General features: G+C 43.3%; 1 protein-coding gene across 2 annotated transcripts in view; it reads right to left on the bottom strand.

The window, feature by feature from the left end:
• LOC309709391 (uncharacterized protein) overlaps positions 1-26,164 on the bottom strand; it is a 47,359-nt gene that overhangs the window by 19,888 nt on the left and 1,307 nt on the right. The window contains exons 1-27 of one of the 2 annotated variants that reach the window (XM_082537997.1): positions 20,934-21,003; positions 14,805-14,972; positions 14,609-14,700; positions 14,000-14,121; positions 13,221-13,383; positions 11,986-12,108; positions 11,001-11,120; positions 10,758-10,886; positions 10,616-10,663; positions 7,447-7,488; positions 7,243-7,305; positions 7,078-7,152; positions 6,450-6,533; positions 6,275-6,331; positions 5,432-5,485; positions 5,263-5,316; positions 5,097-5,150; positions 4,960-5,013; positions 4,823-4,876; positions 4,689-4,733; positions 3,821-3,874; positions 1,457-1,501; positions 1,328-1,381; positions 1,197-1,241; positions 1,068-1,121; positions 933-977; positions 798-851 (exon numbers count right to left, since the gene is read on the bottom strand). In XM_082537997.1, coding sequence (XP_082394123.1) covers positions 798-851; positions 933-977; positions 1,068-1,121; positions 1,197-1,241; positions 1,328-1,381; positions 1,457-1,501; positions 3,821-3,874; positions 4,689-4,733; positions 4,823-4,876; positions 4,960-5,013; positions 5,097-5,150; positions 5,263-5,316; positions 5,432-5,485; positions 6,275-6,331; positions 6,450-6,533; positions 7,078-7,152; positions 7,243-7,305; positions 7,447-7,488; positions 10,616-10,663; positions 10,758-10,886; positions 11,001-11,120; positions 11,986-12,108; positions 13,221-13,383; positions 14,000-14,121; positions 14,609-14,700; positions 14,805-14,928 — 1,908 coding nt within the window. In that variant the 5' untranslated portion in view covers positions 14,929-14,972; positions 20,934-21,003. Of the gene's footprint in view, positions 1-797; positions 852-932; positions 978-1,067; positions 1,122-1,196; positions 1,242-1,327; positions 1,382-1,456; positions 1,502-3,820; positions 3,875-4,688; positions 4,734-4,822; positions 4,877-4,959; positions 5,014-5,096; positions 5,151-5,262; positions 5,317-5,431; positions 5,486-6,274; positions 6,332-6,449; positions 6,534-7,077; positions 7,153-7,242; positions 7,306-7,446; positions 7,489-10,615; positions 10,664-10,757; positions 10,887-11,000; positions 11,121-11,985; positions 12,109-13,220; positions 13,384-13,999; positions 14,122-14,608; positions 14,701-14,804; positions 14,973-20,933; positions 21,004-26,164 lie in introns of those variants that run through there. The other variant, XM_082537996.1, reaches the window with a different exon arrangement.

A 26,164-nucleotide genomic window follows, 5' to 3' on the forward strand; every position in this document is an offset into this window, starting at 1 on the left:
TGCTCCTGCTGGAGGTTTCTCCCTGTTAAAAGGAAGTTTTTCCTTCCCACTGTCGTTAAGCACGTGCTCGTATCTGATTGGGGTTTTCTGTCATTGTAGGGTCTTTACCTTAAAACAGTGGTTCTTAACCTTGTTGGAGGTACCGAACCCCACCAGATTCATATGCGCATTCACTGAACCCCTCTTTACTGAAAAATAAAATAAGATTTTTTTTTTCAAATTGAAGACATAGATCTGTTTTTTACTGGTGCACAAAATGAGCCGTGCATGTCACGGCGGAAGCTCTGCCGAACCCCTGAGACCGACTCACCGATCCCCTAAGGTTAGATCGAACCCAGGTTAAGAACCTCTGCCTTAAAATATATAACGTGCCTTGACACAACAGTTGGGATCAAGTTGAATTGATTTCAAATTCTTTAGACCTCAGTGGGATTTTTCTCTCTGACAACCCACTCGCAAGTTACAAGACTTAGTGGTCAGAGAAGTCCATGCTTTGGTGAGTCTGATTTGGACCTGCACTATATCAGGCGTGCAGTTTTGATATTGTGGATATTGTATGCTATAAATTCACTGAATTGTAAAAATGTTTTCTTTTTAGAACTTCATATATCTTCACAGAGAAGTTTCCTCTGTCAGTGCTGCTGTAGTGTCAGTTGATACTGGTATCATGTGGTTACATACACATAAGATTAACCCTACTAACTGGAAACCTCACTCTGCCTTTTAACATATCCAGAAATATACAAATTAATGGATTCATATATCCATATATCGCCAAACCAGGTTGCATTTTCTACCTTAACTCCTCGTTGCCCAGGGTATCCAACAGGCCCTTGGACACCTGGAGGACCCTAGAAATGAGCATATTCACATATTATAGTCAGTTGTAATACCATGAAAACAACATAAATCCTCAGAGACAACAAACTTACTGGCAGTCCTTTTTCCCCCGGGGTACCTTCTCGTCCAGGGTGACCCTGTAGACAAGACGATGTGTGAAGTTGAGGGAGTGCATCATGTCACAAGCGATCACAAAAGTAAAGAAATACAAGTGTGCATTTACTGACTGGGGGCCCGTCATTTCCTGGCAAGCCTCTCATCCCCTTCTTCCCTTGAGGACCCTGTGAGACAAAGATGAGTCAGTCAACTGAGATTCTCTTTGCTCTGAGGAAAGAATCCAAGTAAAAGACTCTCACTTTTTCTCCTGGCAGCCCTACTAACCCCTGAGGACCAGGAAAACCCTGGAGCAGAGACAGAGGATTAGTATTTCCTTAGATACATGTATGCAGCTGAGTTACATTTGTGAGTGTATGTTCACTGCTTTTACAATGATTCCAGGGTTGCCCTGCTGTCCGGGTGCTCCTACTTCTCCTGGCGGTCCCTGTCACAGAGGAGACATGATGTCATCAGAACAGATCAACATAGATCTGGGGTCTTCAGCGTTTATATTACTTACTATATTTCCCTTTGAACCCTGAGCCCCATCAATTCCTCGAATGCCCTGTGAGAAGAAAAAGGATGGCGGTTAAAGAAGGAGACTACATTTTTTTTATATCCTCAAATCTACTTATGTGGCCTCTAACCAAAATATTTAAAGCACATGAGGTTTTTGTTCAGAATAATAGGACTCTGGTTAAAGACGTGCATTGTTTTGTGGGCCGACTGTGAGCTGCTACTTCCTGTGTAAGATAATTCCTTTGCATGAGGTGTACTTTCTGCCACCAACTTTCTCTGTCGTATGAACTCTTTACTCCTACAAAAAAAATAATGTCTGAGTAAACAAAGAAGCCATGCAGCTGCCATTGTTTAGATTTCTCTGGAACTATAAGCTGAAACATTATCAGATTAAGTCCTAAGTGAAAAAGAGAACTGAAAAAATGAAACAAACATTTTACATATTTAAATATTTTGATAAATATTTGCTGATTTGTTTCTATTCTTTTTTTCTAATTCATTTGTTGAGGAAAATGAGCAAAAATCACATGTTTGTGTGAGGAAAACATACAATACAGTCCATAAGTATTCGAACAATCGCTTAAAAAAATCAAAAAATCGAGATGGGATTGAAGGTCGGACTTTTAGCTTTAAGCTTTAAAGTATAGCATTAACTGTTCAGGAATAAGGCTTTTTCTTTTTCATAAAATCCCATTTTCAGAGGCTATTTCAGCAAAATTTTGTGTTTCCTCCCTTGAGATGCCCTCAGAGCTGTGCAGACTCTTTTAGATGTTGTGTGTCTCTTACCTGGCTTTCCTCTTCTTGAGTATAACCCCTGGTTTTCACCTTGTAAAGGTGTCTCTGGACTGTAGGCCTTGACAATGATTCATTTACATCCTTGATAATGTTCCTAGTTGGCTTTCTTTACCAAGGAAAGAATTTAGCAATCCACTTCAGTTGTCTTCCATGGTCTCAGGTTTCAAGTCTTTTGATGTCGATGAGGTGGTCAGTGCATTCCTACATTTTAAGAATCTACCAGATTGTTGGTTTGGTTATCTCTGATAGGCTTATTTTGATTTTTCATCCTTCTTGACTTGCATCAACATTTCTTTGGGCCTTATATCGAGAATTCCAGTGAACGACTACCAAGAAAAGATGAACAACGCTGGGAACCCACTCCTGTCATGAGCTTAACTTGTCATGGCTAACTGAGGGAACAGGACTCACGGCCATAAGGCTGCTTGTCACTCAACTGTCCAGTAACTTTTGAGCATGTGAAAATGGTGGACTGTGTATAAAAACAGCTGTTATTCATAAACAGTTGTAACCCCTGAATTAAAGACAAAAGGCTGCACTTCAATCAGATCTCGATTGTTTTTAACATCCACTGTGGTGGTGTGCAGAGGTAAAACTATTGCTTGTGAAGCAATAAGCTACAATTAAACACTTCAGGTAACTTTTGATCAGTCCTGCACATTGTTTTAGAGGCATTTTTGTCCTTTTCTTTGTACAAAACAGCTTCAGACTGGATTTACTCACATAAACTGTGCACGTCAGGTCTGTCGACAGCATTTCTAACACTTTTGCTCTTGCACTGAACTCTGTCGATAGCTGTTCTTAAATTTTGTCCATCTGTATACAGTCTGTTCTTTAGAGATGGTTCTATAACCAATTCCAGCTTGATCAGCATCAACACCTTTCTGTCTGGAGTCCTCCTGCTCACACCTGGTTGTCATCCCATGTGAATCTAATTTCAACTTCCAGTGTACTCGTAATAGTAGAAGTGTCCCTTTCACTGATATGTAATATTCGATGGCGTTATAATCTAATGATATTTCAGGTCATTATTAGAATTTTTAAGTGTCCTTCAGCTGTAAGGAGGAGGGTGTATTTCCCCTACATTTGTTTTTCTAAAGCTTGTTACATAAAACCCCTGGGACTGGAAACAATTTAAAAATGATCAACTGCACCACTGGTTTAGGTATACCACCTTTCCTGCTTGAGGCTTTTAAAGCGTAATGAACCAACATCAATGAATACATTTAAACAAAGCAAAGAGCATTGTCGGATGCCGACAAGCGTGAACGTGTGTTGCTACAAGTGCAAACAGACGTTACACAAAATGAAACGGCTTCAGGCCAGCAAACAGTCTCTTTCTCAGATAAGGGGTGCAACTTTGTGATTAGGTATTATCTCCTGCAATTATCTGATAGTTACACCACAGCTGGATTCATGCAGCTGATGTAAAAGAGGGTTTTTTTCATGGCTAAACACAGAGTTGGCACAGAGCTGTAATCACTCTTATCTTACATTGTCTGTTGTTGTTAGCTGTAGATCTTAATGTGTGAAAAGGTGGTGCATTAAAAAGGATAAGGTTCACACTCACTTGCATGCCTGGGGGACCGGGCCGACCTCTGGGGCCAGTCATACCTCTGGGTCCCTGAAACACAGATCAGTTAATATAAATAAGATAATGTAGCATGCAGTAGAGATTGTGCACCATCCTGCAGCCACATTTTAGCACCGCTTTCTGTTGCAAACTTAAGTCTCAAACTGACTGGTTCTTACATAGCACTCAAAGTGCTTACGTCATTCGTACGAGCCCTTTTTTTTTTATCTAACGTTAATACGCACTCACAACCTAAGGTTAATTTTATTTTAATCACACAAATCGACAAGAGCTGCAATGGTAAAGAGCAAACTGCCTCCCGGACATAAACAATTGCATCATACTACTAACACTATGTCAGTTCTTTGCAAGTATCTGCACAAACAGCATGTTAACACAAAGCTATCCCAGAACCCAAAGTGAAGCTGAGTGTGTGTTCATTTCAGTCCAGCCTAAAGTTCAACAAGTAACAAAGGCAGTGATGAGCAGTCAGGCCTGTAGCCTGTGTTTCTACCTGTTCATGAATCACTGTGGAGATCGCTTTAAAGTGACTTTGGGCTAGTTTTCATCTTTGTTTTCAGTTTTCAGCTTTGTGTTTGTACGTGAACACTAACAGAAAGATCACGTGTGTCTTCATTAGGACGGCGATTTGTGTCGGTGTTGATAATTATGTGACGGTGTGTTCCAGGTCATGTTACCGAGAAAGTAATCTACTTTCTCCAGTGAGTAATTAAGTAGCATACTTTATTACATTTAAGAAAAGTTTAAAAAAATGTGTAATACATCACTCACTGACTCCAAAACTGGCAAATGGTCTAACTGAATATGCTGAATGGCACTAAGGTGTGTTTTTGTAAACACTCACAGCATCACCTGGTTGTCCTCTCGGCCCAAGTGGCCCCTGAGAACCCTGTTTTTAAAAAAAAAGCAAACATGAATAACCATAAATAGAAGCACCTGCACACATAAAATACACCTACAACTGCCACGACCTCTCACCTTTTCTCCCAGCTCTCCAGGAGGACCTACAGGGCCTGGCTTCCCTCTGTCGCCCTGAGAAATTACACACATGGGAGCTGACAAGTGCTATTCAGAGTTATCTACTTAACAGGAACTTTTTCAGCCACATAACTTACGTTATGCCCTTTGTCTCCAGGGAGACCAGGCAAGCCATCAAATCCCCTGTCTCCCTTAAAGAAAGATGAAAAGGAGAAAGTTAATGTCTCAGTTTAAGGAGACGCAAAAGTGAGGTGTGACTGGGACTTTAGCTCACCTTTGCTCCAGTCTCCCCTATTTCACCACGACCCCCGTCTGCACCTGCTCGACCCTAAAAAACACACACAGACCCAGACATGGTAATAGTTTAGTCACAGAAATAACTACTTTAAATCCATGCTTATAACAGTTTCAACAATAAAAACTGTAGTAAGTATTCACACCCGTTTCCCAAGTCGCCCATTCTGACCGGAGATACCTGGCTGTCCTGGAGGGCCCTACAGGAAAAATAAAATCATCAAAGGAACGAGATCCAGGTGATATGTTGCCAGTGGTGAATTGTGTTAACAAACACAGTTTAACTGGTGCTCCAGTGTGTTTAAACTAACTTACTGGTGGTCCCATCTCACCAGTGGCTCCCTTCAGCCCAGAGGGGCCTGGTACACCCTGAGAAAAGAACATATTGATATTATTGACGTATTTATTTAATAGTAAGAATTTTTTTAAAAATTGCAAATTGCAAATATATATTTAAAAAAACAAAAAAAATGGAAATTGGAAGTGTTTTTTTAGGAAGAATACACACAGACAAATGAATGTTTCAGTTACATAAGCAACCACTCAACCTTTTAAATGCACATATGCACATACTACATGAATCAAATCTATGTTTATGCACTCTCGTATACCAGGTTACAGGCGAAAAATGTGAACGATAGGTGCTATCGTATGCTGCAGATATTCACATAAATATATTTAATACATATTACAAGGTCACACAATCGTCACTACATAGGTCATTAATGGTTAAATATAAGAGATGCACTCAGATTCTAGCCCTAAGGGCCTAAACCTGCATTCTTTTTGATGTCCAGCAGAGGGCGACTCAACTGGTTGTAAAGACTTCCAGTTGTATAGACATCTATGGAAAAAACGGCCCCTGATTCTGCTCTAGGTGACTTCAGTAAATGTTTTTCTTGCTTAGTTTATGAGCTCAGTTTCATGATTTTGGTCATAGGGAAGACAACATGGAGTAGATTTTGTGAATTAAGGTCATCTTTAGATTATCCAGGATATGCTCACTGCCCAACGACTTGTCAATCACAAGTCTGCAAACTTTCGTAAATTACTCCCTATGTCCTGCAAATGCTTCATCTGCCAAGTACTGTGTGAGAAATAACTTTTAAAATCCTCTGGGCTGCCAGAGTTTACATAAATAATGAGGGATGCACTCACCAGTGGCCCAGGTCTTCCCCTGAGGCCGAGTGGCCCTGGAGGTCCCTTCATAGCCAGCTAGGAGACAAAGAAGAACCAGTATAGAAGAGATAGTCTGGTTTTAATAATCTTCAGAGCTATATATAAGCTACACTTCTGAGTAAGCTGTATGTGCAGCATGCAACCAGTTGTATACCTTGGTCTGCTGCAGGATGGCCTGAGCTTGTGCTTCTTGTGCAGAAACCACAGAACCGGTCTTTGGATCGCCACCTGAGTGGAACTGCACACAGAGGCAAAGACACACACACAGTTGAGCGGACATGATACTCACAAGTTAAACTAAATACTCCTCCCAGTGGCCACTGCATTGCACTGCTGCTCTGGTCTTGCATAAGAAGGTGCAGATGGAAGGCATTTTGAAGCCAGAATAAATAAGCTGTAAAACGTTTCATTGTTTTATGATTCTGACAGCAACATGAATGCTATGCTGTGCACCTCGCAGCCACCAGATCTCAGCGCAAGTGATTAATTTTTAAAGAGATCAGTAAAATAAATGATCACCCTCAATCACCTGATTTGACACAGAAACTGAACCAAATATATTTTGCTGTAAACAAAAACATGCACTATAAAGCTTTCAGAGGCAAACAGATCGATCATTTCTGTAACTACCTCCAAACAACCCATTCCTCTGGCATTACTGGCATTCAAACATTCCCATTTGCCCTAAGGCTTTGTTGAAGGTTAACAGGACCAAATAACTGCTGCAGCAACATTAATGCAGCTTGTTAGCCTCGGGCAACGCTGTGCTATCTTTGTCTTACCGGTATAAGCATGATGTTTCCTGGGGGACCTGGTATCCCATCAACACCATTAAGGCCTGGCCGCCCCGGAGGACCCTGACAGGAGAGATATGAGAACGTTTATGGAGACTTGTCGATGTGTGGAGCACTCAGCCATTCACTCAGCATACAGAGGGCAGTCCTCACCGGCTCTCCAGCGTCTCCTCGAGGTCCCACCGGTCCCGTGACTCCAGGTGGCCCCGGCTCTCCCTGCAAACACACAGATAAGCAGTCAGCAAGTCACTATGACTGAATCTATTTAATTCAAATAATTAAAACTTTTGTTCTTTTTCTTAAATAGTGAATGAAATTGTGTTTCATGTTATATCTCATGCAGTGAGCATTGCTAACCTCGGGCCCTGGAGGTCCATAGGGTCCTGTGATTTGTGTTCCCTAAAATTTCACATGAAAAAAAGTTTTTACATTCAGGTTATTTTGGTAAAATACAACCACTCAAACCAGTTAAAACAGGATTTGTATGCACGCTATACCTGATACCTGAGCAGATATTAGTTAACAACAGCAAATATATACATATATATATATATATATATATATACATATATATATATATATATATATATATATATATATAAAAACACCCAGCACGCCCCTGCGGGCGGTTTATCCTTCAAGCTCAGGTCCTCTACCAGAGGCCTGGGAGCTTGAGGGTCCAAATCAAATCACTTTTTATTGTCACATCACATGTGCAGGCACACTGGCACAGCACATGCGAGTGAAATTCTTGTGTGCGAGCCCCACAAGCAACAGAGATGTGCAAACACAACAACACAAACGAGCAAAATACAAAATACAAGTCCTGCGCAGTATCTTAGCTGTTCCCAGGACTGCGCTCTTCTGGACAGAGATCTCCGATGTTATTCCCGGGATCTGCTGGAGCCACTCGCCTAGCTTGGGAGTCACCGCACCTAGTGCTCCGATTACCACGGGGACCACCGTTACCTTCACCCTCCACATCCTCTCGAGCTCTTCTCTGAGCCCTTGGTATTTCTCCAGCTTCTCGTGTTCCTTCTTCCTGATATTGCTGTCATTCGGAACCGCTACATCGATCACTACGGCCGTCTTCTTCTGTTTGTCTACCACCACTATGTCCGGTTGGTTAGCCACCACCATTTTGTCCGTCTGTATCTGGAAGTCCCACAGGATCTTAGCTCGGTCATTCTCCACCACCCTTGGGGGCATCTCCCATTTTGACCTCGGGACTTCCAGGTTATACTCGGCACAGATGTTCCTGTACACTATGCCGGCCACTTGGTTATGGCGTTCCATGTATGCCTTGCCTGCTAGCATCTTGCACCCTGCTGTTATGTGCTGGATTGTCTCTGGGGCATCTTTACACAGCCTGCACCTGGGGTCTTGCCTGGTGTGATAGACCCCAGCCTCTATGGATCTTGTACTCAGAGCTTGTTCTTGTGCTGCCATGATTAGTGCCTCTGTGCTGTCTCTCAGTCCAGCTTTGTCCAGCCACTGGTAGGATTTCTGGATATCAGCCACCTCCTCTATCTGCCGGTGGTACATACCGTGCAGGGGCCTGTCCTTCCATGATGGTTCCTCGTCTCCCTCCTCTTTCTTGGGTTTCTGCTGCCTGAGGTATTCACTGAGCACTCGGTCAGTTGGGGCCATCTTCCCAATGTATTCTTGGATGTTCGTTGTCTCATCCTGGACTGTGGTGCTGACACTCACCAGTCCCCGGTCCCCTTCCTTCCGCTTAGCGTACAGCCTCAGGGTGCTGGACTTGGGGTGAAACCCTCCATACATGGTAAGGAGCTTTCTTGTCTTTATGTCAGTGGCTTCTATCTCCTCCTTTGGCCAGCCTATTACCCCAGCAGGGTACCTGATCACGGGCAGGGCGTACGTGTTGATGGCCCGGATCTTGTTCGGGCCATCAACACATATACATTATATATATATATATATATATGTGTTGATGGCCCGATATGTGTTGTTGGCCTGCTTTTATATATATATATATATATATATATATATATATATATAAGCATATATGTATATATATATCAACAAGGTCCGCGTCAGGCGCTGAGGAACCAGGGTACCCTGACGAAAAGTGGGCTACTGGAACAAGAAGGCATCGGTGGGCAAGAGACGAAAAACCAAGGGCTCAGAGAAGAGCTCATGAGGATGTGGAGGGTGAAGGTATCGGTGGTCCCCGTGGTAATTATAAATCTTGCAACGAGCTTAGCTTCTGTCTTGCTAGCTTGCGCTGCGCTCACTGGATCTGCACTCGACAGTGCAGCCTAGGCGGAGTAGTCGAACGCAGATCCACTGAGCTCTCAACACAGACAGCATGTCAGAAGAAAAATTGATAAAAATAAATTAAAAATTTTGTATCATTCGATACATATGCATACCGAACCGAAGGCACTGTACCAAACGGTTCAATACCAATACGAGTATTGTTGCACCCCTAATATATATATATGTATATATACATATATATATATATATATGGCCAAGCGGCTCCTATAGGTGTGCAGGACTCGACTACGGACTTTATTCAGATGCCAGTCTGTCACTGCTCACACACCTGCATCTGATCCAAAACTCTACAGCTCAGCTGTTAAAAGGCACACATGAGACCACATATCACCCACTGACTTTCTTGCATTTGCTCCCAGTTAGTTTTAGAATAGATTTTAAGATTTTATTGTTTAGTTTAAAGAGTTTTCTGTCTCATTCTCTTGTGTCAGTTTCCCCCAGCTTTCCCTGGGTATTGTATCGTATTTGCTGTTTACTTTCTAGTCTCACATCCTGTTTTATCTTGGTAGTTATTTGTCTCTGGTGTCTGATGTCTAATTTTGCTTTCCCCCGCGTATTGTCCTCTGTGACTATTTGTACCTGTGTCTTGTTGCCCTCCTGTGTCCAGTCGTCTACAGTCAGTCTTTGTCTGACCATCTGTTAATCCTTCCAGCATTTTTTAACTTGCCACCGGTCATTTATCTCACCTATTCTTGCATCCCTTCAATGACTTTTAGCGAAATTCAGAATCGACTTTAAAATTCTGCCGTTTCATATAAAGCTCTACATGGACAGGTCGCTGCTTATATAGCAGAGCTTCTGAAACCTTATCACAGCAGCTGGCCTCTCATCTCCTAGCCAGGTCTAAAACATGTAATAGACACGCCAGTCCACTGAGTCGGTTTTACGTTGTGGAGAGGCAAACTGTGAAATGGACACGAATGCAGAAGTTGCAGTACCAGCAAGGGGAGATAATATCTTTAAGGCAAAGAATTCAGTAGTGAACAAAACAAGGTGATTAACAGGGCCGTTAATCACCAGAAATTATCAAGTGCTTTAGAGACAGGTGCATTTGCATTTACAACAAAAAACTGTTTAAAAGTATATGAAATACATGAAAAACTGAGAGGTGTGTTTTATGTTGTTAACTCGTTATTGTGGAAAGTAAAAGTCACAGTGTTTTAATGGTCATTAAAAAGTGTTCAGAATGTGTAAACTGATGAAGTATCATCTCTTATCTTACCGCTCCCAAATACCCTGGCTCTCCTTTCTGTCCTTTCTCTGGTATATCCTGACAAGAAGAGTGAGCATGATTATTGCAGATGACTGCAAGGCAAGTTTTCTGTATGTTTCCATGTAAAATTGGATAAATGTGTTGATGGTACCTGTCCGTTAATGGAGAATTCCCGCTCTCTCTCCGCAGGTCCATAGCGGTCATCATATTCTTCCTCATACTCATACTCGTTCACGTGGTGGTAGTTTGTCGTGTTGTCGTAGTCTTCGTACTCTATGATCTATCCGACAGACACGCGCAGATACAAACGGTGAAGGACAGAAAAAAGCAGATGGAGCACAAAGAGACACAGCAGGTCTGAGCTTGTGATGCTGTTCATGCTGCACAATCTCACCTCGTACTCTGTGACGTTTGGACTGGCAGTCACCGTGGAAACATAGGAGTCATCATAGAGGTCGCTGAAGTCAAACTCTTCGTACTCTTCGACCACGTGTTTCTTTGGCGGTCTCTCCACCTAAAGCGTACAATAGAATCAAAATAGATAAAACATTTGAGGCCTTTTAGGACATAACGGATGTTTAAACTTCCTCTCCCAGCCTGTCACGACAACTCTAAAAAAGGTGCAGCGTACTCCAGTTTTTTAGTGGTGCCCTAATTCCATGTGTTCTATTGGCTTCCTGGTTGCATTTCTAGTGGTGCTACATTAAAAACAAACTGAACCCAGTAAAACAGGATTCTTTCCGTGTGTTTTGAACTTGAAGCCAATGGGAAGAGGAAGAGGATTTGAAGCCTTTCCCAGAAGTGTGGTCCGTTGGCAGACGGACCCTGGCGAGCTACTCTGAACCACAAGAGCCATGTAATGTGCTTCACTACAAGCACAGGAAGAAACAGAGAAGGAGATAAAATGTAAGAGTGGGAGAACTGGTAGCATTTATGACTTTATTTTAAGATACAAGGGAAATAAACAGCCCTGTGGTGCTTCTCAAAATGCAGCTACAATAAGAGGCATGAGTGCGTGTGTGGGAGAAAAAAATTTATTACAGACTGGCAACTAAAACAGTGTGAGCTAATGATCTTTCCCTCCACACAGTGAACATATTTTCATAGCTTTTAATTTATGACACCTAGAGGATTTCAGAGAAGAGAAATATGACCAGCATAGTGTAATTAAACCATTCGTCTTTTTCGTCTAAAATGCCCATAAATACTGGTAAAAGTTTCCCTGCCGCTTGTAACCTTGGGGGGACACCTTTAATTTTAAAATGACAGAGCAGATTTACAGCATTCAACACCTGAGATGCCTCACGGTTGTGTGTGCCTGTGAAACTCGCCGCTCATTTCCCTTCCTTCTCTCTGACTCACCGTTAAGGAGGACTTACCTCTTCGGCCTTTGTTAATATGCTGTTGTAGGGTAAAGGTTTGTCACAGTCTGGGATGTAGTCCTGACAGTACGTCTCCGCTGCTCTGGGGTCGTCGATGATCAGTAGCTGCTGGATGTCTCCCTGTGTCCCAGAAACACACACCAAGCTGAACTCGGAAAAGTCTGTGACTCCACTTTAGCTGTCAGGAATGCACGTTAAGGATGCCATTACTTGTAATCACTGAAAAATATCAGTGGCCCATCCACGTGTCTGTAACATCTCTATCTTCTGTGTTCATTTAGACGGATCAAAGTGACTTAACGGGCTGTTTTTATCGCCGCTCCGCACGTAATCGTCTCCAGAGCTTCAGTCTCAAATGGAGTCAGTTAAGACAGACACAAGCTCTTTCTTCTTCTCTCTGTTTTACACATGTACACACACATTAACGGATGGCGAGTCCAAGCCAAACACGCCTGGGAGTTGTTCACTTAAGCAGCTGGACCACCTGACAAAGCAAAGGTTACAGTTTGCACATTATGCATCTATGTCAAAACGACCGCAGATGCTTTTAAAGTGTGCACAGATTTGTTTATTTTAATGGCTTATTCGTCTTTTGCAATATCCACAAATATTAATAAATACACCAGTAAATAATATTAAGAAAATACGCTGTTCAAGAACTTAAACTGCACTGCATCCACCCACACAACCACTGGAGGGCGATGCAACTGGGAAAAGGCTCGATTCATTTCTCACTATTTGACTGACAAATCAAACAAGCGGCAACAAGCAGAGACACCTCCTCACCGCACACAAAGACCTTATTGTGGGTCCTAATCGTTTGTTTGGGTTTTTTTTGCATGTTTTTATAGTTTTTATCAAAGACAAATGAGCTTCTGGCTTTACTAAATACACTGGAAAAAAACCCAAAAAGACATTTCCATGGTGACCCTGAGAGCTCAAATGCACTGCAACTTGAGAAAAGAAAAATGCTGCAAAAGCACGCAAAACATATCTGAAGATGAATAAAACATAATGGAAGTAGGAAATCTCACTAAACGCAACTGAGTAAGGAATTGATTCAACCTCCACTGTTTCTTGTGCTTTTGCAGCATTTTCCTATTTGTTGGTGGGGGTTTTTAAGTTGCGGTGAGTTTGGCCTCTATGGGCCACCGTACATCACAATTAGCAATGACCTTCGCCACGGCTCACTTGACATGTCACTTGTAACCCCCTCCGTGTCACCGATCTACCTCAAACACATCTTCATCCAGCAGCCGTGTTCCAAACACGGTAACACCCTCAGTGCTGACGTGGGGGTCGTGACCTCTGAGCAGGTCAAGGGTGTTCAGCTTCTCACAGTCCAGGTAGAGAGTCACTGACTGCCCATCCACACTGTAGGCTATTCTGTGCCAACTAGTAACAAAGAGAGAAGAAAGTTACTCTATCCAAAGCTCCTGCTGGTTGAGAAGGTGTGCCTGTAAGCACAGAGAAAGATCTGAGCATATTTTCAATTCAATTCAATTCAATTTTATTTATATAGCACAAAATCACAACAACAGTCACCTCAAGGCGCTTTATATTGTAAGGTAGACCCTGCAATACAGACAAAAAACCCAACAATCATACGACCCCCTATGAGCAAGCACTTTGGCGACAGTGGGAAGGAAAAACTCCCTTTTAACAGGAAGAAACTTCGAGCAGAACCAGGCTCAGGGAGGGGCGGCATCTGCTGTGACCAGTTTGGGTGAGAGAAGGAAGAATGAAGCCTAAACAGTAACAGATTCACATATGATGTTTTTACTAACATTAATAGTCTCTTTTTCCCCCTCATATTAATACTACTAAATGCTTCTTAAAAATTCTACTCCTCTGTTCATTGTTAGGTTCTTCTCTCCTGGGACTAAAGACGAAAAGCACATGCACATGCATGTATTACCACACGTTATCTGCATTAAACAAATGAATAAAGAAAGAAATAAGAACACAGAATCGTCATCATGGGTGGCTGTGTATGTGTGTAGTTACCCACTTGCCATCAGCCAGGTTGACCTTCCTAAAAGTGGGGTAAAGGTCTGGAGGGGGTTGGCCCTCATGGTCCTCATACAGGAATACAGGAGAACGGCCGATCTCTATGCCCAGCTGCTGTGTGCCCTGACAGATGCAGACACAGAGACCAGAAGGAAAACATGTCATGTTCATGAAATGATCATAAGAAAGAAAGACCTCCAAGATTTCCTTATATTTGATATGCACACAGGAATGCATGGATTTGTTTCCTGCAGCCATCATAGGATGCAACCAACCAGAAAAAAGCAGGTTTTAGGTTTGGGGCCTTTTTATTTTTGTAACTGCAGCATAAAAATCTGCTGGAGAGAGCTAATGTGCTCACATTCTTCCAGCTAGCATAAACTCACTTAAATTAGATTAGTCCAAAATTATAATTTTGACAAAAATGATCTTTATCAGAGATGACCAAACTCCCATTCTGATGACAAGCTGTGTTTCAGGTGCAGGTTGCAGTGCCAGTGCAGATCCAGTGTTTCATATATTAGTATGGTGACATAACTTCATTATAAAATGTATCGTGGACACAGTCAAAAATGCAGACAGATGAGGTTCAGTGGTGCATGTGTGATACCTGTGAGTCATACAGGGAAAGGAGAAAGACCTGTGAGCTTTTCAGAGCTCTAACTGTTGTCACCACTGAGAAATTCACAGGGAATGGAGAATCTGGGAAGAAAGCACGAAAAAGAAAATATATATATATAAAAAAAAACCAGATTCATTTTCATTTCTTCTGCCAAGCAAGTCTACAGACTCGTACCAAAACTCACCAGGGAAAAATTGCATGGTGGGAGCACTCAGCTGAATCTTCTTATTGATTTTAAAGGAGAGGTCTGGCTCCTCTCTCCCCTCTCTGCTGATGCACAGCCCTGCCTCTAACGACACGCCCTCCATGTCCTCCGATACCTCCAGGACCTTCAGGACATCGACAGGAGCGACTGCCAAAAGACAAGAGCGCTGAGTGGGTTTGATTATGGCCTGAATTTTCAGGTATTTGTCAAGTCAGCCTAGCCAGCATCTAAATTACAGCTCTTTCAGACTCAAAAGTGACACTCTTATGATGCATGCTTTTTACCATAATCGCACACCGGCATGCACAGCAGTGTGCTCTGCTGCCAGCGTTGAGTGGCAGACGTTTGACACGGTCAAAAGTCATGTGGGAAAACGGGAAAATGTATGCATAGCAACTCCCTCTTTCATTTTCTAAGACTGCAGTTGCTGCCATGCTCATGCAATACATGCTCATCATTGGTGTTCCTTCTCTCATTAACCCCACTGAGCAGACAGACAGTAACCAACCAATTAAAAACAAAGAAGTTCCTCAGCAGTTAATTGAAAATCAAACTGAAAACCTTGTGTTCAATGTGTTCAATTGCTGTTATGTGTGCTGTCTCCTCTAAAGTTTGTGGGGTGATGTTGGCACAACATATAAGCAACCCGATCGAGACGGAGAGAGCACATCCCCCCGTCATCGTTAAACTCTCTCTTGTTTGTTGCAGAGGCTCTGTGCACAAAAAAGTTATACCAGACTGCAACAATGAATACACACGTTTTGATAGTGACCTACTCTGCTGTTGTGCAAAAAAAAAACAACCAAACACTCCATGTAAGAGACAACTGGAATATGCCCAGAGTTGAGGTTTAAGTAAAAATGCGTAACATATGCACTCACAGACATTCAGATTCTTTTGCGTGATGTGCACACAATAGCTGCAGAGCTCTGGGAGGACACTAAGCCAAGAAAGATGTGATATAAAAGACGAGGCTGGGCGGATTGGGCGGGTTGGAGGGAAGGGGGGGTCGGCGGAGAAATGTGCAACATATTGGAAGTAGGGAGATGAGAGGGGAAAATAGGAGAAATAATAGATGGTAGGGGAGAGGAGGGCATGCCTCTACTGGTGTGGCTCCTTTTCACACGTATTCTGAGGCTTACGTAAACCCTCCATCTGCCACGCACCTTAACCCAATCACCCTCCCAACACACACACACACAGGCATGTGCATGCACACAAGAGGTTGGCATAATGTCTGAGTCTGAGTGCCAGATGTATTTGTTGCCTCTCTCTTCTTTTTTCTTTTTTTCTCGGTTTGTCCGTCTGCTTTGTCTGCCAGGCTGCCTGCTAGCACTCTGTCAGCTTGTAATTCAGTCTTCCTGCCTGGCATTGTATCATTTACAGATACAAGTCCATGCTATTAAAACATGCCAGTGATTTTTTTTTGTCCCTTTAACTGGCTGAGGAAATGACATCTTGATTACTTGTTCTGTGTTTAGTCCTCTGACTGGTAACCGAAGCGTCAGAGCTGGTGATATCATGCCTTTTGTTTAAAGTGAGCAGAAAACAAAAACAAACAAGAAAACTACAAAAAAAAACTTCCATGTAAGGGAGTTTACAGTCAGTGTGAGTACTTTGTCACTGTCTTGGTATTTTGTTTTGTTCTGCAACTCTGTGTTTTTAGTTCCCTTATTTCCCCTGTGCTGTGTGTCCCCCTGTGCCCCCTCTTTATGTCAGTCCTCATGCTTTAGTATCTTCATGTTTCAGCATCATATATCTTTTCATTTCTTCCTGTTTTACTATGTTTGTCTTTCCTCACGTCTTGATTTGCTTTTACTTCCTGTTCCAGTTTCCCTCTTGTGTGACTGTCTGCTTTGCCATCCTCGTTTTCACCTGTTGCTGATTACCTTCTCCTGTGCCTTATTCCCCCTCCTGTCACTGCATAGACCGCCTGTTTATGACCCTCAGCTTGACATTGGTTTTTGTTCTTCCTTTGTGACTTTGTTTATCTATGAGATCTTTTTGCCACTATCCATCCATCCATCCATCCATCCATCCATCCATCTTCATCCGTTTTATCCGAGGCCGGGTCGCGGGGGTAGCAGCCTAAGCAAAGAGGCCCAGACCTCCCTCTCCCCAGCCACCTCCTCCAGCTTATCCGGGGGAACTCCAAGGCGTTCCCAGGCCAGCTGAGAGATATAATCTCTCCAGCGTGTCCTGGGTCTGCCCTGGGGCCTCCTCCCGGTGGGACATGCCCGGAACACCTCACCTAGGAGGCACCCAGGAGGCATCCAGGAGGCATCCTTGTCAGATGCCCGAACCACCTCAGCTGGCTCCTTTCAATGTGGAGCAGCAGCAGCTCTACTCTGAGCCCCTCCCGGATGGCCGAACTTCTCACCCTATCTCTAAGGGAGAGGCCAGCCACCCTTCGGAGGAAGCTCATTTCTGCCGCTTGTATCCGCGATCTCGTTCTTTCGGTCACTACCCACAGCTCGTGGCCATAGGTGAGGGTAGGGATGTAGATCGACCGGTAAATTGAGAGCTTCGCTTTTACACTCAGCTCCCTCTTCACCACGATGGACCAGTGCAGCGTCCGCATCACTGCGGCCGCAGCACCAATCCGTCTGTCGATCTCCAGCTCCCTTCTCCCATCACTCGCGAACAAGACCCCGAGATACTTGAACTCCTCCACTTGGGGCAGGAACTCATCCCCGACCCGGAGTGGACACTCCACCCATGGAGAACCATGGCCTCAGATTTGGAGGTGCTGATCCTCATTCCCGCTGCTTCACACTCGGCTGCGAACCGTTCCAGTGCAAGCTGGAGGCCCTCACCCGATGAAGCCAACAGAACCACATCATCCGCAAAAAGCAGAGATGAGATTCTGAGGCCACCAAAGTGAAAGCCCTCTGCCACTTGGCTGCACCTAGAAATCCTGTCCATAAAAATTATGAACAGAACCGGTGACAAAGGGCAGCCCTGGTGGAGCCCATCACCCACCTGGAACGAGTCCAACTTATTGCCGGCAATGCGAACCAAGCTCTTGCAATGGTTGTATAGGGATCGAATGGCCTGTAGCAATGGGCCAGACACCCCATACTCCCGCAACACCTCCCACAGGACACCCCGAGGGACACGGTCGAATGCCTTCTCCAAGTCCACAAAACACATGGTTGGGCAAACTCCTATGCACCCTCAAGTATCCTGGAGAGGATAAAGAGCTGGTCCAGTGTTCCGCGACCAGGACGAAAACCGCATTGTTCCTCCTGTATCCGAGGTTCGACTACCAGACGAACTCTCCTTTCCAGCACCCTGGCATAGACTTTCCCTGGGAGGCTGAGTGTGATCTCCCTGTAGTTGGAACACACCCTCCGGTCCCCCTTCTTAAAGATGGGGACCACCACCCTGGTCTGCCAGTCCAAGGGTACTGCCCCAGATCTCCATGCAACATTGTAGAGGCGTGTCAACCAGGACAGCCTTACAACGTCCAGAGCCTTCAGGAACTCGGGGCGGACCTCATCAACACCAGGGGCTCTGCCACCAAGGAGTTGTTTAACTGCCTCAGTGACCTCGCCCGCGGAAATTGGCGGGTCATTCCCCTCATCCCCAGACTCTTCTTCCTCCTCAGAAGATGTGTCAGTGGGATTAAGGAGGTCCTCGAAGTATTCCTTCCACCGCCTGACAATTTTCTCAGTCGACATCAGCAGCGCTCCGCCAGCACTATACACAGTGCAGGTAGAGCACCGCTTTCCCCTCCTGAGACGCCTGATGGTTTGCCAGAATCTCTTCGAGGCAGTCCGAAAGTCTTTTTCCATGGCCTCTCCAAACTCCTTCCACACCCGAGTTTTTGCTTCAGCCACTGCCCGAGCCGCATTCCGCTTGGCCTGTCGATACCTGTCGGCTGCCTCGGGAGTCCCACAGGCTAACCAAGCCTGATAGGACTCCTTCTTCAGCCTGGTGGCTCCGTTCTCCTCTGGTGTCCACCATTTGGTTTGGGGATTACCACCACGACAGGCACCAACCACCTTATGGCCACAGCTCAATGCAGCAGCTTTGGAAATGCTGAACATGATCCATTCGGACTCAATGTCCCCAGTCTCCCTCGGAATGCTGTTGAAGTTCTGCCGGAGGTGTGCGTTGAAGATCTCGTGGACTGGGGCCTCTGCTAGACGTTCCCAGCACACCCTCACTACGCGTTTAGGTGCACCGGGTCTGTCCAGCGTCCTCCCCCGCCACCTGATCCAACTCACCACCAGGTGGTGATCAGTTGACAGCTCAGCCCCTCTCTTTACCCGAGTGTCCAGAACACGTGCACTTATGGACACTCTTATGTTCGAACAAGGTGTTCGTTATGGCCTAACTGTGATTTGCACAGAATTCCAATAACAAAACACCGCTCGGGTTCAGATCAGGGAGGCCGTTCCTCCCAATCACGCCCCTCCAGGTCGTTACTCACGTGAACCCATTGAAGTCTCCCAGCAGGACAACAGAGTCTCCAGTCTCCTGCGGGAGGATGGGCCCATGTCTCCTCTTTGGGCTGTGCCCGGCCAAGCCCCATGGACTAAGGCCCGGCCACCAGATGCTCGCCCTCGGGCACCCTCCCCAGGCCTGGCTCCAGGGAGGGGCCCCGGTAACCCTATCCCGGCAGGGTAAACTGTTCCCTCGATGTTCTCTTCATAAGGGTCTTCTGAATCGCTCTTTGTCTTTTTGCCACTAATCGAATAAATTGAATGTTATTGTTATTTAATTCCTTGTGTCCTATTTTTGGGTCCTCGCGTCTTCAACATACCTTGCCAATACTAAAATGTTGAGTTTTTGGTTGAGACTACTCATTTGGTTCACTGGTACAATTTGAATTTGAACTGGAAATCTGGTGGTTCCAGATGTGTGCAGATGTGTTGCTCGTTTGCAAACTGAGGTGAGCTGAAATTGCGATCCTTTACTGTTTCTGCCCTCATCTAACCACACGTTGAATCCTAGCATTTACCATTTATGGAAACATCTGTAAAAACTGATAATGCACTGACAGTACAATGACAGTAAATTACATTTTCTGCTTTTTACTGGAATATTTCCATTAAAATGTTTCCAGCATCCAACCAGAAGACTCCACGGCAGATCTTGGATATGCTGAAGAGATTATTTCTGAAGAGATTATCAGCAGAGGGAGGTCTGGATTGCCTTGCTCATGCTGTTGTCCCAGTGGCCAAATGTTAATGTTAGAAAATGGATGGATGATTGCATTTGAAATAAAAACTTATAAACCATCTGCAAAATAAAAATATACCTATAAAACTATCCTCTACCTGTATAGCAGTGGTGTTAAGCTTAGTTTGAATAAAGGTCACCCCATCATATGAGACATACTGTATGAATGTTATTGTCATGCTTTATTGCATAGGCTTGTACACTTGCATGAAAAGCCCTCAACCTGTCAACAAAAAGGTGCTGTGCCATTATACCATTTATCCATAAAGATAATGCATTCTGATTACAGCTCTAAAATGAAACTTCTCCACAGCCAACTCACAAGTCTGTTAGATCATCAAGTTTGAATATGACAGCTGGTAGTTGCATGCTAACAAAACCAAACAAATCCTGATGCAAAAGCAAAGTGATGAATATTTAATCGTGTTTCTGCACACTCTTTTTTTATTGCTCAGCCGTGAAATTGTATTCAAATTTTTCAAATTAATTTTACAGATTCTAACAGCCACTTAGCCTTTTCCTCTGTTTTGATGAAAATTGCTCTTACAGCTCCATCATTTTGGGATCTGGCTTGAAGAAGCGCACTCTGCTGTAGTCGACTGGCACTTTGTGATGCCTTTGTGTGCAGTTTTCAAGTGACGGTGCAAATTATCCTTGAAAACAGTGATTGTCTTGTGGCAAATGAATGCACAGGCCTCTGAAATTGTTCACCTTCAGGATCAACTTCCCTTTGCAGTGTGGATGCGCTTTCTTTTATGTCTGGTGTGTGCACGTGATGCAAAACCATACACACAACACCTAATTTGCAGAGGGCCAGATTTGGCCCACAGGCCCTTAGACTCACATATGTACTAAAAAGGTCAACACTATATAAAACTGTTTTATTACTCTGCTCCAATGTTAGCATGCTTTACTTACAGATAAAGATTGGTTGCAAGGTAGCTCTTGTTGTGCACACAGGCTAGAATGATAGACTTAAGGGATGACACTGACACCTATAAGCAGGCAGAGGGGTTTCAGTCATACATCAGCAGCACTGACATCTGAATGCAGCTGAGGACAAGACACGACATGGAGAGTTTGCTTTTACTCTATATGCACTTAGCTAATGTCAGATAATGTTTCCATATGCTCTTGATGTGTGAGTGTGTATGGGTTCAAAGCAACATCTGCAGATACACACACACACACACACACACACACACACACACACACACAGACAAACAGTCACATCGTACCTATACTGTGCTGTACATACAAAAGGAGATGTTCTGCTCTCCATCGGGTTCTGCTGTTATCCTCAGGCGCTAAGCTGTGGTGTGAGGGGCACCGTGAGCAACAAGCACATACATGCAGAGTATGTCAAGTGTAAGCCTCCACAAAAAGCAAAAAGATTGTGGTTTGAACAGAAAGACAAAACAGCAGAATGCTCTTTACTGTATAAAAATGTTCTTTACTGTACTCAAACTAATCAGGGGATTCAGGTGCCGGAAGTCAAAAACCTTCCAACACAGCTTAGAAATGAAAATCAGTGCTGTGGAGGAGTCAAAGGGTCATATTAATGCTAAATACAGTTAATATTCACTTAAATGTATCTAATTTAATTTATCCAGTTACTTTAAATAAAACAAAAAAGGTCAAAAGGTCAGTGCTAGAAAGCGGCACTTTTGAGTGTACCTCCAACAGGTGCACACGTATATATGCTTTCTGATTCGCTGCCGCTCACAAACAAAAGGTTTAACCAGCTTCTTTGCAAACAGCCAGACCCAGAGATCCCATTTTAATGATGTCACACACGGCCAAGAGTGGAAGTAACAGTCTGAAGTCTGATCTTCTGTCTCACACTGATTCCTTGAACATACAGTAGACCAGCGATGTCAGACTCATTTTATATCACGGAGCAAACACAGCTCACTTTAATCTCAAGAGGGCCAGACCAGTGAAACTCCAACACGCCTACTACACATGTCATTCCTGAGATATCTTGACTATAAGAAGAGGGTACGGTTTCAGCATCATATCTCAGATAAAGAAATCTTTCAGCATGGCTTTTTGAGCTTAAACTGTAAGAAATGAAAAACTTTATCTACACGGGTGGATGACTGGATGAACACAAGTTAGACTGCAGCACTAAAGCCAGACGCAAACAACACACCAACAACTAAATTGGCACCATGTTGGAAAGACTATGGATTTTCTGGTAACCAGATGTTTGAAGACTGGCAACTTTTTTTTTTGCTATCTGTGTGTGTTTCTGATTAGCGTACCATTATCTCAATAATAGCAAAGAATGCAATAGCACACACTTTTCAGTTAAGGTTTCCTACACTGCACCAAAACACACACACACACATAAAAAGAGGGCACTCAAGGGCACAAACCCCCCACAGAGCATGTGCCCTAGGAGCCTGTCATTACTATCCTTTTATTTTTTTGTAGACTCAAACGTCTCATAGCTCCAACGTCCCTCTAAAAGGTTCGTCTCCACAGAGACAAAACCAGGAAATAATAAGAACAGGGAGGATGGAAGCCAGGGGGAAGAGAAAGGGGCAGACTGTAGAAAATAGGATAGGGAGACCATATGTTTTCTTTCCGCCCAGTTCAGCTGGCTTTGATCAAGAAAACACACTGGATTGTCTCTCCTGCTGTCAGACACACACACACACACAAGTCTGTGCATAAATTTACACAAGCGCTTCGATGAATCCGTAATATCAGCGTCAGAGAGAGGGAAGCCTACAAACAGACCTGCGACAAGTGCTTCCGATCTCCTTCGAGGAATCTGCGTCTTATTTGTGATCTTCTCCCTTCTCTTTACCTAAATGAGAGTTTCACTCTCACTGTATGTACAGTGTATGTACAGTACATACAGTCTGACTCTCATGCAGGCTTCCTCTCAAACGCCGATCAAAGACTGCATCAATATTTGTCAGTCGCAGGGCTCCGGCTCTTCTCGGGCCGATACTTGTTGCTTTATGTGGCTCTGGCCCCTATTATTGTTGGCTGTTGCATCATATGGTAGCTTTGATTTTGGAGAACAAAGGGTGAGCATATTTTTAAACATGGAAAAAATTAAAGCTGTGCCAGAGTCATAAAAAAAATATACAAATGGTGAAAAATCTATCAGCACCTTAACATCAAAGCATGATTTTATTAAAAAAAAAACAAAAACAGATAATAGAGAAATAAATATGATTCCTCGTGTCAGATTATAAGTTGAATGCATTCACTGGAGAGCTGCTGTCCCAGAAAAAAGAAGGAATCGATCTCATAATTTTTCTGTATTTTATCACTTGACCACGGCTCGCAGCTGGCTCAAAGGTTAATCCTGTACATGCATCCTTCATTTTAAAGTGCTTTGTCTGATATTTCAAAATAAAAGCCTGAAATCACCAGTGGTTCAACACGTGTTTCTTGGGGTCCTTTTAGAAACTTTTTATACAACCAGTTACCCAGACGGTTTACACAGCCGGGCAGTAAAATACCCAGGCATCAGCTGATTTGAACTAAACGAGTTTAACTAAAAGCTTTTTTTTTTCTTGTATTAATGTAGGGCCTTTAAAGTCTTCATATTTTGAGTGCATGTAAATTCCTGTGTTTCCTTAGCATTGTGTTGTTTGGGACAGTGGTTGCTGCTGTCACCTCACAGAAAGAAAGTCCTGAGTTAGAAAACACAAGCCAGCTGTGGGCTTTCTGTGTGATGTTTGCATGTTCTCCCTGTTCCTGTGTGGGCACCCTCTGGCATCCTCCCACAGTCCAAAGACATGCATGTTAGGTTAACTGGTGGTTCAAAAATTGGTTGTAGGTGTGCACGTGAGTGTGAAAGCTTCCCTGTCTCTCTGTATTGGCGATTCAGTGCACTGATAGGAGTGAGCCCAACCTTTTGTTTTATGACAGCTGGGACAAGCTTTAATTGTATAAGTAGATGAAAATGGTTGAGAATGACTTTTCCATCTGAGTAATTTTTCTGTTTTGACATATCAAGCATACTCATGTGGATTCTTTTGTTTTGCTTTTTGGGGACTGGTTCCCCTTCATGCACTAATTGTAATTACCTTAGTCATGCTAACATTTAGCTAAAGACAAAGCACAGCAGAGACCGATGAAAATGTCTTGGTTTTGTTATTATTAAAGTCATACACATATACATATATCCTTCTTGTTTTGGAGGAAATACTTTTCCTCCAAAACAACTTTTTTCTGTGTAAAACAAGTATTAAAAGTCATTAACCTTTTAAATTAGGGTCTTAATGTGTCTTTCTGTTTGCGTAATACCAGTTTCAACTTTCCACATCAGACGTTGCACACTGGACCAAAATTCAGTTCCAGACTATCTTTGCTGTCACACATCATCCTGAAATCAGCAGTGTTCATTGAATAGAAAATGTCTGTACAGATTTCATGGCAATCCATCCAGACATTTTGCTTTGATCTTAAACAAAGTGAACATAATTTTCTCCTGAGGATATATACGGCATTAACTGAGTACAGATGGAGGAAAACTCTGCATTTAGTTATTGAGAGATTGAGTGAATGTTTTCAGGGATTTCTTCGTGGAGTCTTGCATGGCAGATTCTCTTTAAGGTAAGGCAGAACGATACAGTCAATCCTCATCGTCTTATCCCGATATTTGCCTGTGAGCGCTAAACAACAAGGCATTTAAAAAAACAAAGTTGGATAAATATAAACTCACATCTAGTGCCAGATAAGAAGTTCAGGTATTACCAGTTAGTACAAAGATAATACTCTAACTCTAATTCATCCACTAGTTGCCAAAGTGTTTCAGTCTAACAGGGCAGGCTGACCCCCACACTGACACTCCCAGCCCTTATAAGTATAACATCTTTCACCAGCAGTCATTTTAACATGAAACAGAAGGTAAACCCAGGTGTTGCTCAGTTTATCCAAGGTTTACTTCTGAAAGCAGAGCCTTTACTAAGGTGCTCAGTACCACCTGTGTCTGCCTACTCCTTAATAACTGATGCTGAGAAAAGGGTGAATCTGTTGCATTCCCATAGGTTATGTCAGTGGTGTAAGTCAGTCAGACTGTAACAGCAAAACCTCAAACTGAAAAAATGGCTAAACAGACTGTGTCAGGCTGATAGTTATCAGTTACACAGTGAGGAAGGGTAGGCGTCAGAAACACCTCAGGCCACGCTGCTCTGAGGTCTGAGCTCATAATTTAAACAAAACCTGTTGGACAGCCAGGTGCGTGACCTTTTCCTACCATGAGAAAAATATCAAGAGTGACCAAAGGCTGTTAAAAAATACAAGAGTTTGTTCGTTAATTGGAAAAGAGCTGATGAGGTAAACAAAAGAGTGTTTGTTCATGTGTTTTCACTCTTTGTGAATCTGTGTTTCTCTTCGCTTCAGTGGGATATTTTCTAATAAACTCTTATTTACAAGAACATCTTGAGACACGCTCAAGATGCCTCCAGGTCAGGTTTATAACCTGAGTTTGACCTGAGATGACCTTCTGGTCCAGAGGTTACATTAGTCAGCTTAGAAATGACCTTCACAGATAAGGTATGTGAGTATGTGTGTGTTACTACTTTACACTGCGATGGAGGATAATGAACCTTGAAATATGGCATCGTAAGTTTTTTCTTAATCTCCAACACAAAGGCAGATGCTATTAAAGGTTATTGAGACATAACACAAATAGTTTTATGCTTTCTCAGCATCTTCCCAGACGGAGCACGTGAAGACAACATGGTGGAGTGTTTGCCAAGTCACCTGCTCGCTACTCCTGGGGGGATTTCAAATGAAACCATCATTAAATGAGGAAAACAAGAACAGTTAGAAGATGAAGAACACAGTTCAGCCTGGACTTTTTTAAGCCTATCCTTCATTTTCTGAAGCATTTTATGTCCCTGAGAAGCACTTTAAAGTGTGACTGACTAAATTAGCTCATCTGCAGCTGTTCCCTTAGTTTACATGATCTTTATCCAATATCCAACACTGGACTTGTTTTGTTATAAGTGCCATTTCCAGATTTAAGAATGAAGCTCAAACACAGGTGATGATGTCCTCATGTCTTTAAGCTAAAGTGAACAAAAAGCCGTTCAAGCGCTCAAAGAAAAATGTTCCAAAACACCTAAAGACACACTGAGGTGAATTGTTGGCTAATGACTTAAAGGTCAAAAATT

Source organism: Aulonocara stuartgranti (assembly GCF_965226115.1).
Source record: "Aulonocara stuartgranti genome assembly, chromosome: 6".
Classification (NCBI taxonomy): Eukaryota; Metazoa; Chordata; class Actinopteri; order Cichliformes; family Cichlidae; genus Aulonocara; species Aulonocara stuartgranti.